We start from the raw sequence: 14,614 nt of genomic DNA, 5'->3' as shown, positions 1-14,614 counted from the left end.
GCTGGGAGGCAGTGTCCAGACTGGCAGAAACAGTTGTCTTGGTTTTTGAAACTATGTTGGAAGCTACCAGATTTTCTTTAGAGTTGCCTAACAAGCCTTCACTCCAATTCAGGCTTTCAGGAAGTGTTTAAACCCAACTACAAGCCTCTACAAAATCTGTGCTAAAGTGGAGAAGGACCATCTGGCTGGAAGAGTGGTTTGAAAACTGGTTGAGGTTGAAAATCCAAATTTAAAGGAAAGGCTTTCTATGAGAGAGAGGATTGGGAAATAGTGTGTAGGAGGAAAGAAGCCTTGATTTTTTTCTGATTGTTATTTAACAACAGCAAAATAAACCTCCATGGCTGATTGAGGGAGATTTCAGCATCCCAGGGATTTGTAAAAATACCCGGCAATCCTTCTGACCTCCCAACAAAACAAGCCCTGGTTCCTTTCCACCTGACTAGGCTCATTATTCACTTCTTATTTCTGCTTGAAGGTCTTTCTGGATGTAGATTCTCAGACCCTAAGGCTGAAATGGAAGGGATCCAAGGTACCAGGTATATAGAAGTAGTGAAGGAAAAAAGGGGTCTGGCATTTTGGAAGGAATGGGATTGACTTGAGGAACCTTATCCCTGTGTCCCCTTCCCTCCAGCCCTCTACCATTATCCTTTCCTTTGTAATCTGTCATTTTTAGGCAGAGCAGAGCCAAATAATCATTCTAATGGTGACCTTTCCTGGGTTGTGTGTAGGTGTGTAGGGGAAGGGAATTATGGCAGAAGGAGAATGAACGAGGCAGGCCCAGGAAGATAGAAAAGGGCCATACCTGTATCTAAAGTTCTTTTCTTGGTCTGTTTCTAGAAGCCCTTCCATCCTCACGGGAATCAGGCAGGTGGTTGGTGAGGGGAGAAGGCAGGGAAGGATTGTGTTTACCTCCCTCAGTAGCAACTTTAACCCCAGGAGAATGGGAAGCTTCTCTCCTCTTCACTCATAGGATTCCTCAGGGGAGCAGGGTCGGGGGGGCTTTTCCTTTATCAGGAAGAATAGGGTCTGATGTGAGGATCCAGAAGATAGCTGAGTGCTGAGCGTGAGGACGGAGAGTCATGAAGAAAAGGGTCATCCTCATTAGCTGCCTTTGTTAGGCCTCTTAGGATATGAGCACTTATATTGGTTGCTTAGACTCCTGGAGGAAGAAATGAAAAAGCAAGCCCCTCTTTGGGTAGCTGCTGGTTGTTCCCTATCTCCTTGGCCAGGACCTGTGGATGAGAAAGGTGCAGGAAGGAGTTAGTAAGAAAGTCTGAGTAGGTGTTTACTGGACAGGATGAGCACAGGTTAACCCTCAAGAGTAGTCAGACGCAGCTGCGCGCTATATGGTAGACTGTACTGTTAAGGTGCTGGTTGCATTGCCTTGGCTGTATGTGTGTTCTCAGAGCACACACAAAAGATTAGTCCCCCTTGCCACTTTTTTCCCCAGCCCTTCCAGTTGCTTCTTAAGCTATAACTTCTATGTGAGCAGATTGCTTGGGAAGTTAAAGTCACATAGATGTCAGCAGAAATCCTCTCATGTAGTTTAGAGGCCTCCTTTTCAAGTCTCTAACTTCTCACCTGGACTAGTAAATAAGAGTGCTTAGCGGTATTTGTTTGCTTTCAGTAGCAACTTTAACCCCAGGAGAATGGAAAGCTTCCCTCCACATGCTTGTGTCTCTTCCTCTTCACTCTTAGGGGGTTCCTCAAGGCATGTTGTCACATCCACAATTATGCTTGCTGAAAGGCACCAAATGGACTTTTCCTAAACAAGAGGAAACAGTTCTTTTGCTCTAGGATAGGAAGGTTTATTCTTAGATGGTGGGCAACCTTGAGAAACAGCTTTATTCAGAAACTGAACTCCAATACATCCCTTCCTGGACCTTTGGGAGCGCATCTGTAGATGGGATGGTAGGGTTGGATTGAGCTCAGAGCCCTCCCTGCCTTTCCACTTTCTAGCTGTATGACTTGGGCAAGCTTGCTCTGTATGTTCATTTCCTTAGTAAAGTATAAATAGTAATAGTTCCTACTACACAGGGCTGTCAAAAGGATTAGATGTTTCAATACTTGTGAAGGCTTATAATATTAACTATTATAATTATAAAAGGAATCTAGCAGCATGTCTCATAATAAATGTACCTTAGCTTTTCTTTAGATTTTCTTATTGTGAAAAACAAATAGGTTATGGCTTAATTGACTTCCCCATGAGACCTTCTTTTTTAAAAAAAAAAAAATTTGTAGTTGTAGATGAACAGAATGCCTTCATTTTATTTGTTTATTTTTATGTGTTGCTAAGGATCGAATGCAGTGCCTCATACATTCTAGGCAAGTGCTCTGCCATTGAGCTACAGTCCTAGCTCTCCATGAGATCTTCTTAATGTCTACTTTTTTTTAAAATTTATTTTTTAGTTATAGGTGGACACAATATCTATATTTTTATGTGGTGCTGAGGATCAAATCAGTGCCTCACGCATGGTAGATGAGTGCATTCTGTGTATTCTGATACACAACCCCAGATCTTGATGTCTACTTTTTACTTGAGTTTTCTCCCTTCACAGTTAGATCCTGTAAGGCAGAGAATGTTCTAGCGCCTTGCCCAGTTCCTGGCATAGGGTAAATTGAATTGCAATATCAGGAAGTATAAAAAATGACTCAAGCTTGGGAATGGAGTGGTTGTCTCCCAAATACCCAGAGAAGTGTGATCTGGAAGAAAAACCATTTATTAAGTTTCTGTGTGCCCAACATAGCAGTCAAGAGAAGTAGGTCATGTTATTACAGTTAAATTGAAAAAGTGAGTCTTCAGGCCATACTTGTGCAGGGTCACATAGCTAGCAGTTGACAGAGGCATGGCTAGATGCAGTTATTTGACTCTGACAGGTATTATTTCCACTGTACCTCAAGTACCTGGGAAACACTTACTGTGTTCCTTTCTTTGGATTTTAGTTATTCAGATGGTTGTCTGTAATTTTTCAGAGCTGAGTTTTTGAGGGACTGGTGATTGGTTGTAGATGCTAATTGGACAATTTCATTTTCCAAACATGCAGTTTCTGTCTGGATTTTGCCATTGATGGAGCTTTAGATTTGTGAAACAGTCTCATGTCCCCTTTGCCTCTCTACTGTATTCCCAGTGGGCATTTCCTCTGCTTCAGAGAATCTTCTCTCCTTAGCCTGACTAGCCAAGGAACCAAGATGAAGGCATAGATGAGAGCCTAGAGCTGCTGTTAGAGTACTGGGCGGAGCATTATGGCCTAGGAGACCAGCTAGGCCACTTCTAAGAATGGCACCATGCCCAGCTATGAGATTTTCTTGTATGTTTTCTTTTTATTTTAAGTTGGTCTTAATAGAAACCATTTATTAATTGTGACATCGATTTAAAATTTTTTATTTGTTCTTTTTAGTTATACATGACAGTAGAAGGTATTTTGACATATCATGTATATATGGAGTATAACTTCCCATTTTTGTGTTGTACATGATGTGGAGTTACATTAGTTTGTATGAATTCTTATAAGCTTTGTTTTTGTACTTTTTGCTTCTATGTTTAGGTTTATGGTTCATTTTTACTTAATAATTATATATGGTATGATGCAGGGGTAGTATTTTATTTTTTTGTAAGTAGATACCCAATTTTCCCAGCACCATTTATTGCAAAGACTCTTCTTTCTTCACTTAATTGTCTTGGAATTTTCATTGCATATCAGTTGACCAGAAACCTGTTTTTTCATGCATTCTCAATCTCTATTCCTGTGTCAGTATCATACTGTCTTGATAATCACTGTAGCTTTGTAATATATTGTGAAATTGGCAAGTCCGAGCATTCCACATTTATTTATTTATTTATTTATTTATTTATTTATTTATTTATTTATTTTTTGTATTGGGGATTGACCTCAGGGGCACTTGACCACTGAGCGACATCCCCAGCCCTGTTTTCTGTTTTATTTAGAGACAGGGTTTTACTGAATTGCTTAGTGCCTCGCTTTTGCTGAGGCTGTCTTTGAACTCGTAATCCTCCTATCTCAGCCTCCTGAGCTGCTGGGATTAGATGCAAGCTGCGCCCAGCCCACCTTTATTCTTTTTCAGGTGTTTTTATTCTTTTGTTTTGGCTGCTCTGGGTCCCTTGCGTTTCCATGAAATTTTAGGATCATGTGGTCAATTTCTTTAAAGAAGTCAGCTGGGATTTTGATGGATCTTCTGTTGAACCCACAGATCAGTCTGGGGAGTATTGCCATCTCAACAATATTAAGTTTTCTGATCCATGATATCTTTCTGTCTTTCTATGTCTTTACTTTCTTTCAATGATATTTTATAGCTTACATAGTACTTAAGTCTTGTATTATTTTTTTCCTAAGGGTTTTATTCTTTTTTCTTGTTGTTAATGGAATTCTTTTCTTTTTCTTTTTTGAATTATTTTCTTAATTTCATTTTCAAATTGTTGCTAGCATATAGAAATAACATTGATCTTTTAATACTTTTTTTTTTTAATCCTACAAGCTATTTTGAACTTATTGTGTTGGTCAGCTTTGCATTACGATGGCAAAATGCCTGAGGTAAACAACTTATAAGGAGGAAAGGTTTACTTTGACTCACCATTTCAGAGGTTTCAGTCCAGGGTTGCTTGGCCCTGTTGTTTTGGGTCTGTGGCAGCACAGAACATCATGCTGGGAACATGAAGTGGAGAAGGCCTGTTCACCTCATGGTGTCTGGGAAGCAAAGAGAAAGACAGGAAGGGCCTGGAGTTCCAATATCCACTTCATAGATTTATCCACTTCCCATTTATCTTTCTTCCACTAGGCCACCTCCTAAAGGTTTTACCACCTCCCAGTAGTGCCAGTCTGGGGACCAGACTTAGAACACATGGACCTTTGAGGGACATTTAAGATACAAACTATAGCACTTACTAGTTTAATTTTTTTTTTTTCATGGAACTTTTAGGATTTTCTACCTACAAAATCATGCCATCTGTAAATGGAGATAATTTTACTCCTTCTTCTCCAGTCTGAATATATTATTAAATTTTTATCTTTTTTTCCTGTTCATTGTTTGTCATAAAATAGTGTTCTCTGCAGAATGGAGCTTTTACCATTGGTGATGGATTAGCTGACTATATGGTATGTGAATAAACATTTTTTATTTTGTAAATATTAATATCTTAATGCATATTAATTTCATTTAACAAGAATTAGAAAAAATATGATTAGCCCTTCTAGCTTACTGTTTTATGTCTGCTTAAATGTCACTTCATCCAAATGGTCTTCTCCAAACATCCTATTTAAAATACCACATCCTCTTTATTCTCTTTGCCTCTCCCTTGCTTCATTTTTTAAATACCACTTATCAACTAACATATATACACAAACACACACTTAATCATCACACACAGGACACATACTCATTATCTGATTCTCTCCACTAGGATGTAACATCCAGGAGGATAGGGGCTTTGTTTTATCTTTGCTGGATTGCATTTGCCTTTGACATAGTTGCTCAAGAAATATTTGTTGAATGAATGGTTTATTGTTTAGAACAAGGTTAAAATATTTTAAGAAAAGAAAGCCAGTTTCAAGCTTATTCACACAAAAAATATTGAAAAAGTAGTACGTCAGGAGGTGTACAAATATGGCAGAAATCATAAGTGATGTATGGAATGATAAAAAATTGGGAAACCTAACTTAAGTAATGAGGAGAGGTGGGAATTAGAGGAGATGGAAGGTTTTTTTCCTCAAATCATTTTCTGTGAGGTAATAGGTTATCTGTTAGCTCACAGATTCTTTCCAACCCCACGCGGGGTATTTCTTGAGGCTTTTAAGCTGTAACATGTGGAGTTAAACATATGTGGCAAAGTGGTTTCTACCTCCTGCCACAGAAACCCTTTTGGAGGTCATCTGGAAGAGGTTTGAGGTGCTTCTGGCTGCTGTGGAAACTTGGCTTACAGGACTTGTCTTCTTTGCAGGGCTCTGGGTTTGCAGAGAGCCGAAATGACCATGACTGCCAACAAGAATTCCAGCATCACCCATGGAGCCGGAGGCACTAAGGCTCCTCGGGAGACTCTGAGCAGGTGAGTGGGGGAGCATGGCTAGGAGATGGCATCAAAGGATAGCTGAATAGCCTGGGTCCTGGTGGGATCTTTGCCAAAATATTAATAATTATCATTATGAGTCTGACAGTCATCCAGGTGACTTGTCTGGACTCAGCTCATGCTGACCATTAGGCAGAATTCTTCTTTGATAAATGCATTATTTTTCTAGTTCTATTCATCTCCATAAAAATAACAAACAATAACCCTAAAACAAGCTTTGTTTTGTTCTGTTGGAGGCCCCTAGTACTCCAGGGATAGGGCCAGCAAGAAGCAGCGTATATAATCTCTTCCCAAGGTAGAGACAGCTTGGGGTTACACTGCCATAGGGGAGACTGACCCCATTGGGGTAGAGGTTGGTAGGCAGTTAAGCATCTTAGCACAAGTTCCAAGTAGAAGTCTAGACTATAAGAATTTAGGATGGGCTGTAAAGAAGATAGTGTGGGAAATTTTACTGAAAGTAAGTTATAATCCACTTCTGGTTTTGTCCTCTTTTTAAAAATGGGAATGTAGGACTATAGAAAAACCACAGATTTTGGAATCCTATAGAATTGGGTGCAAATTCAAGCTCTAACTACTTGCCAAATAGATCTCAGAACATTTCCCTGTGCCTCCTAAAATCCAAGTTATCTCATATATAAAATTATCTCACAGAGTTGCTATGAAGATTAAATGAGATAATATATCTTGGTGCTTAGCATAATGGCTAAATCTCCCTGTGATGAGATAAAAGCTTCCAGACTGGAGATAGACATACAGTGCTCTCACTAGGGTTTCTCAGTTCATGGGTAAGGCTGAATGCTAATGTCTTAGACTAGCCTTCAGGCTTGTCTGCCTGCCTTCTCTCTCTCTCTCTCTCTCTCTCTCTCTCTCTCTCTCTCTCTCTCTCTCTCCATACTTTTCCAGCCTCTTCTGATGAGTCTCAGTGGGCAAGTTTGACTGTTGGGTCCTCAGCCACTAGGCTGGATATCTATAAGACTGTCTAGCTGTGGGTTGGGATAGGATTAGATCCTTCCTGGATGTCTGAGCTGTACAGTGCTAGGCTGAGGCCCAATGGGGTGGGGCTCCCTCAGGTCTGGCCAGAGGTAGTGGTGGATATTTGATTCATTCAGAGCTGGCATCAAGATATTATTGGTAGAAAGGATACAGGATGTACCCACTGGGGAATGGCTGGCAGAAATGAGGCAGGGGTTCCCTGTACCATACATGTAGGACTTGGTACTAGTAGAAATAGTCTGGTAGACTGTGTCAAACACACAGGGATTGGCAGGACTGCCTTGCTAGTTATGTAAGAACATGGAACTTGACCAAACAAGTTTTATATCCACAGCAAGACTAGTAAGAACTTGTGTCCGAACTGAACTTTTCCCAGAACATTTAGCCAAGGCAGAACTAGGTTTAGATCTCAAAGTCTGCCTCTTACTGCCTATTGTGGGAACCACTTTGCTATGCTGTCACCAGCCTGGTGGCTTGTCTTGCTCTTTAGTCTTACCATGATTGAGTTGGCAGGTGGAGACTGGAATTAAAGTTCCCATTTTTTGGTGGGGGGTTGGGATACTGGGTATTCTATGACTGAGCTGTGTTCTCAACCCTTTCTTTAGATTTTGTTTTGAGACAAAGTCTCGCTAAGTTGCCCATGCTGGTCTTGAACTTATCAGCCTCTCAAGAGGCTGGAGTTACAGGCATGCACCACCATGTCTGGTTTTTCCCCACTTAAAAAAAATGTCAGACTATCATGGGAGTGAAATAAATATGAGATTCTATAGAATTATTCTTAATTTTAAAGAAATGGCATATTTAATAGTGCATTTAGAACTATACTTGGAGATGATCATACCTAGCAACACTCAATTCCTCTAATCCTTTTTTCATCTGATTTCTACCATGCATGGGTTGGTATGGGTGGGAGGTGATATGCAGTATTTATGTTAAGTTTCAAAGCAGAATGAAGACTGCTGACAGCATCCCCAGTTTCTATTTGGAATATACGCCTACATGTTTTTAAACGTTTTTAGAAATTGCTCTTCCTTTAGCTTCTCAGCCTGCTTGTTATCAAAACATGCTGGGTGGTGTTTGTAAATATCTGAGTTTCAGATGGGCCTTAAAAAAGCATCTTTCCAGCCCCCCTTCTAAGTCTTCATTTCCTTCCTGCCACATTTCCCATCTCTCCCTCCCTCCTTTTCTGGGAACCTGGCTTTTGGCATGGAGTCACAGGCCTCTGTGGCTAGCTATGCCCTTCTCTCAGAGGCAACCCCTGGGCTGTAGAGGTTAGTTAGACATTGTGATCTTGTGGTTTCTTTGGTTGTCTTAACCCCCAGTTGGATAAAGCAGGAGATCACTAGTTCACTTAAGAAGTCATTGTGAGTGAACTCTGAGGATTCTCCTAGGTGCCAGGCACTGTGCTGGACACAGGAATATAGGGCTGACCCATTCTCTCTCTAAGGCATTTACAACTTAGATCCATGATCATGGCACCTGAATTTCTTAGTCTGATCTTTCAATAGATGTTTGGCAGTGACCTGGGATCCTTTTATCATTGCCAGCCCAGGAATCTAAGGAAGAATAAATACTTTGGTATGGACAGAAGTTTGTTTGGTGAAGGCAGGGGCTTGGAAGGCTTGTCTTTGACACTCTGGCCACTTTGGAGGACTTCACATCATCCACATGAAGGCAGTGGAACCCACTGATTCTAAGAAACATTTATTTCTAGCTTTGGGGAAGGGAGGAGTTCTGGGGCACGAGAAACTGGTGGAGATGGGCATATGGGACCCTGTGAACTGTCCAGATACATATTTGCTGTGCTTTATCCTTAATTTGCATAAGAGTGCACCTTATATACTGTTGCACCAGTCTGTGTTAAAGATCATGGATTCCATATCCTAGGTTTTTATAGGTGTTTTACTACTTTATATCCTTTTTTTTTTTTTTCCTTTGCAGCTTAGTTTTGATTTGGCAGGGATCTATAGGAAGAGGAGATCTGAGGTTTTTCATTTGACCATCTAAGTTTTGTTCTTTGCTGTGTCTTCGGTTCCTGGAACAGGTTTCTTTTTTCTCATTGGCTGAATGGATGCACTGCTTCACCCTTTCCTGCCAGATACACCTCCCCATAGGCTCTTCTGACTCCAACTCACACAATTTGGCACCCAGCTCTTGGGGGTGGGGGTGGGATTCTCAAACCTCTGAATTTCAGAGGTCAGGCTTTACTGTGTTGGTGCTGCTGACCTGGAGTAGGACCAGAACCAGTTGGCCACTTGCATACAAGGAAGTGTCATATTCAGAGGTAATTCAACTGTTTTTTTTTATTATTTATGTATATATAGTTTTAATTATTGATGGACCTTTTTTTATTAACTTGTTTATATGTGGTGCTGAGAGTTGAACCTAGTGCCTCACACATGCCAGGCAAGCCCTCTACCACTGAGCCACAACCCCAGCCCAATTCAATTGTTTTTATTGGGGAACTTGACTAAGAGATTTCACTTGTGTAGTAAGACCTGGCAGGCAGAAGGGGCTCTTCACAACTTTTTTACTGTGAAATTCTAGTACTGAGTCATTGTGACTTGGAAATATAGGATGTCAGTCTCATGTTTGAGAACTTGCTTCTGGTTTTAGGTGCACAAAACCTGGATATCTGTAAGAATGTGGAATTCTTAAGGGCAAGGATTTTGGCTTCTTTTTGTGTTTTCAGAGCCTGGAACAATGCTTAGCATATAGAAGGTGCTACCTGCTTATCAGTCAGTTGACTAAGTAGCTGGGAGGGCAACATTTTATAAAGCATAGACTGCTGTGCTGTTGGGGTCCTTGAGTACTTCCCTCGTGGGTTTTCTTAGCTTTGGACTCTATTTCCATCCACTCTATAGATCTTAAAAGGGCAGAGTTGAGAAGAGTTCTCAGAGCTTGCATTATTAGTCATCTTTCTGTCACTGTGACAAAATACCTGAGAAAATCAACTTAGAGGGGAAAGATTTATTTTGGCTTATGGTTTTATAGGTTTCAGGCTGTGGTCATCTGGCTCCTTTTTTTTCTGTGCTTGTGGTAAGGCAGCATATCATGGCAGAAGGCCACGTATGGTGGAGCAAGCTGCTCATCTCATGGCAGCAGGGAAGCAGAGTAAGGAAGGGTCTGTGGAGGAGATACACCCTTCCAGGTGACCTGCTTCCTCCAGCTAGGTCCTACCTCTTATACTTTCCACCACTTTCCAACAGTTCATTCAATTATGAATCCATCAGTGGATTAATCCTTTGATGAGATTAGAGCCTCATAAACCAATCACTTCCCAAAAGTACCACTGCTGAACATTGGTGCATTGGGAGCAGCAACCTTCATCACTTGAGCCTTTTGGGGGATATTATGGACCCAAACTGTAAGAGAAGTCATTCAGTTTAACCCACCTGATTTATATATGGGGAAACTGAGGCACAGAGAAGAGAGAGGATACAATGTTAATGAGAGGAATAACCAAGCTTTCCTATCTTGATCCTTCTAATTTTTTATTGTACCACCACATTCACATTCCTATAAACATTACTGTCATCTCCCTGCTCAAAAATTATTGCCATCCATGATAAGGTCAACCTTGCCTGTTTGGCAAGGCTTCTTGGTTTGGTTTGGCCCTGATCTTTCTTTCTACCCTTAGTCATTCACCAAAGAAAACTTTATATTTCTGCATCTTTTTTCCAGGGATTTTCTTAACCAGTCAGCTAGGATTGGTTAAGAAACAGTAACTCCTCTCTACATTTACTCTTAGAAACCTTGGTTTGAAGCCTCCAAATGGCACTAATCATAGTGTACCCCAAAGGGTGGATATCCGTATGAGTCTTATTTTCTTTCCTCAATCAGAGCTCTTTGGGGGTCAGCACGTACTCTTTTGGAATGTTAGAGTTGGGAAGGAGCTTGGAATTCATCTGGCCTAGTTTCTTATGTTACATGAGAAGATGGTAAATCCCACACAGGTAAACAGTAGTAGAACTATAATTTCAATTCACATCTGCAGAAGTCTATGCAGTAAAAGAGAGGCCTCTTTTAGTGATATGGTGAAATTTGGACATGCCTTGAGGTTCCACTGTCAAAGTGGGCGCAGATTTGGACCCTGTGCTTTAGATTTCAGGAAAAGTGTATGTGTCAGCTTTTGTTACTGTGACCAGAATCCGTGACATAAACGGCTTAAATTAAAAAGACATATTTTGGCTCATGTTTCCAGATTTCAGTCCATGGTCACTGAATCCATTGATTTGGGCTTTAGGTAATCAGAACATCATAGCAGAAGGGTGTGGCAGATAAAAGCTGCTGCTCTCATGGCAGCCAGGAAGCAGAGAGCAAGGAAGGGGCTCAGGATGTGCTATACCCTTCCAGGGCCCTGGTGACCTACTTCTTCCAATTAGGCCCTGCCTCTTAAAGTTTCTGTCCTCCCAAATAATGCCATCAGTTATGCACTAATGGGTTATTCCATCGATGAGTCCAACACTCTAATAATCCAATCACTTCCCAAAGCCCACCTCTGAACATGGCTGTGTCTGGGATCAAGCCTTTGATACATGAACCTTTGAGGGACATTCCAGATCCAAACTATAATAGAGTAAGAGCTTGCAGTGAAGAAAAAAATTATGAAAATAGTAGGTGTGGGTAAAAGATAGCACTGGGCACAGTGGTGCACACCTGTAATCCCAGTGATCTGGCAGGCTGATGCAGGAAGATTGCCAGCCTCAGCAACTTAATGAGGCCTTGAGTATCTTATTGAGACCCTGTCTTTTATATATATATATATATATAGTGGTATTAGTGGTAGTTGGACACAATACCTTTATTTTATTTATTTATTTTTTATATGGTACTGTGGATCGAACCCAGGACCTCACACATGCAAGGTGAGTGCTCTATTGCTGAGCCACAACCCCAGGCCCCCCCCCCCCCCGTCTTGAACAAACAAACAACAACAACAAACAGACAAAATGACTTGGTATGTGGCTTAATGGTAAAGCACCTCTGAGTTCAAGCTCTAGTACTGCCCCACAAAACATTGCAGATACTCTCTCCTATCCTAGTCATGGCAGACCACCCCTCAGGAGGATCTGTGACCTCAGCCCCCCCACTTACCTGAGATGCTTTCTAGAATTCAATCATGATGCCTTTAATACTGGTCTGCTTATCTGTTGCTTTGTAACACATGGCCCCAAATTTAATGATGATCTTTATTTTGCTCACAAATTACAATTTGCATAGGGATCATCCAGGAAAGTTTGTCTTCCTTGCAGCATCATTTAGGGTGTCTTAAAGATTGGTGGTGATTCAGTAGGGGCTAGGATCATCTGAATGCTTGTACAATGCTGGATGTTGCCTGGGACCTCAATTTGGGAATACCTGCATGTGGCCATTACACTTGGTTCCATGCTTTTATGGAACGGGGTTTGGATTCTAAGCGTAAGCATCTAAAGAGAACATGTCATTTTATAATATGACATGTCATTTTATACATGTCATTTTATAAATTAGCCTCAGAAATCACATAGTCTCTCTTCTATTGTATGGCATAATAAAGAGGTAAGTTCAAAGGAAGGGAAGGTAGTTCTCACCACCTGATGAAAATAGTATTAAACATCTTATTGTAAGAAGGATATATGGGATGGGAGTACATGGTGATTGCTGTCTTAGGAAAATACAATCTACTATAGTTGTCCTCCAGTTACAATTCCAGATACAAAGCATATTCAGCCTTTTCCCTAAAATGTAGATCTCATCCTCTTAATGGCATTGAAGTCTAGGATCTTGCCATCAAAATCAGATCCAGGCATAGATGAGGCTTTTGGCGTGCAGTTCCTTTCATTGTATACAGCTCCTTGAGTACTGTTCTCTCACTGTGAAGATCTACAAAGAGAATATATACCTGTCCCTCAAAATACACTGATGGGACAGGCCTAGGATAACCACTGTAGATGTTTTTTTTAAAAAAGAAAAAGTCACCAGTCTGTTGAAATTTTTATATTCATTGGGGCGCATGTTGCTAATTTCTTGGTTAGTCTTATTCTACTGCCTTAGAGTCATTTACCTTGTCCCTGCTTCCACCCTCTATATTTTTGGGTCTGCCCTCTGAGTTATCCTTCCTTTTCCATAAAAGAAGCTCATTCTTACAGGTGAATAGTTTTCTCCACCTTCTTCATGCCCATAATATGTCAAGAGTCCATAGTTTTCCTTTCTTTTTGTACTCTCTTTTTTTTCAGTCCAAATTGATATACTTCTTTAAAAACTTCGTAAGTTTTTTTTTTAAACAATCCATTATAATTGACAAAAATAATCCTTACAAAGAATAAAGCTCTCTCCAATTTGGGTTCTTAACGATTCTTCTTAGAAGTCTTATTGTTTACATAGAGGATCTGCCAAGACTGGCTCTTAAGATACCTTGAAGACCTTTTTTCTGTTCTAGGAGGCAGTATGTTAAAATAATTTTTGAGGTCTTTACAAGGATTTTTCAGCCTCATTTAAATTTTATTTTTAGGGGCTGGGGCTGTAGCTCAGTAGTAGAGCGCTTGCCCTGCACATGTAAGACACTGGGTTCAAACCTTAGCACCACATAAAAATAAATAAATAAACATATTTTTTTAGATAAATAAATAAATTTTATTTTTACAGGTATATTGAAGGATAATGTATAAAAAAATAATGTAAAGTGTACGGTTTGAGTCCCCCCCCCCCCCGTTTTACACACACACACACACACACACACACACACAATAAAACTATCACCACAATCTGGAAGCCATTTCTTAATTTGAGAATTTTTTCCTGTCTAGAGAGACTGGAAACAGTTTTATTTTCTGACCCAGCGCAATTTCTTTCTTAGCTTATCTCTTTTCTCTTGTATTATTGGCAGCTAGAAGTCAGATGGCACCTTAGCATTTTGCCTGCAAATTTTCTTAGCTAGTTCATCAAATTTATTATTATATTTCCTGTATTCCATGAATAACAGGTGAGAGAATCACCAGACTTTTAAACACAATAAAGGTACTATTTTCTTCAGCTTTTAAATGACATTTTCTTACTTGACCTTAAGCTCCTACTGACAGCCCCAGAGTCAAGGAGTCAATATTTCAAACTGTGAAATATGATATATTAAGAACTATGTAATGTTTTGAACGACCAACAATAAAAAAAAAAATATTTTTAAAAATTTGCTTCAGTAGCATCCCACTTAAAAATACCAAATTCTGTTTCAGTTATTGCCAAAATTACTTCCAGATTTAATGGTATAAAATAGCCATTTTATTTTGCTCCCAGACTCCAGGGATTAGGAATTCAGACAGAGGACTACCGAGATGGCTTGTCCTTGCTTCAAGACATCTGGGACCTTGCTAAAAAGACCGCAAGGTTTAGTGATTCCATGGCCAGGGACTGGTATCCCCTGGCAGTGTTTTAACTCACACATCTGAAGGTTGATCCTGGATGTTAGCTGGGACTTCCACTGAGTCTTTCAGCCAGAATACTAACACATACCTTCTCCACGTGCCCTGACCTTGCTTATAGCATGGGGATCAGGTATTGCAAGTT

At 40.3% G+C, this 14,614-nt stretch overlaps 1 protein-coding gene across 9 annotated transcripts in view; it reads left to right on the top strand.

Annotated features, from left to right (window-relative positions):
• The window catches only part of DENND2B (DENN domain containing 2B), a 154,407-nt gene that overhangs the window by 98,206 nt on the left and 41,587 nt on the right, over nucleotides 1-14,614 (top strand). For 6 of the 9 annotated variants that reach the window (XM_081263942.1, XM_081263940.1, XM_081263945.1 and 3 more), the window contains one exon: nucleotides 5,954-6,058. In XM_081263942.1, the coding sequence (XP_081120068.1) occupies nucleotides 5,979-6,058 (80 nt within the window). In that variant the 5' untranslated portion in view covers nucleotides 5,954-5,978. Of the gene's footprint in view, nucleotides 1-5,057; nucleotides 5,112-5,953; nucleotides 6,059-14,614 lie in introns of all 9 variants that reach the window. The other 3 variants (XM_081263941.1, XM_081263938.1, XM_081263939.1) reach the window with 1 other exon arrangement.

Source organism: Spermophilus citellus, assembly GCF_964194105.1.
Source record: "Spermophilus citellus genome assembly, chromosome: 2".
Classification (NCBI taxonomy): domain Eukaryota; kingdom Metazoa; phylum Chordata; class Mammalia; order Rodentia; family Sciuridae; genus Spermophilus; species Spermophilus citellus.
Note: the sequence above shows the minus strand (reverse complement) of the source record. Positions and strands in the feature narration are given on the sequence as shown.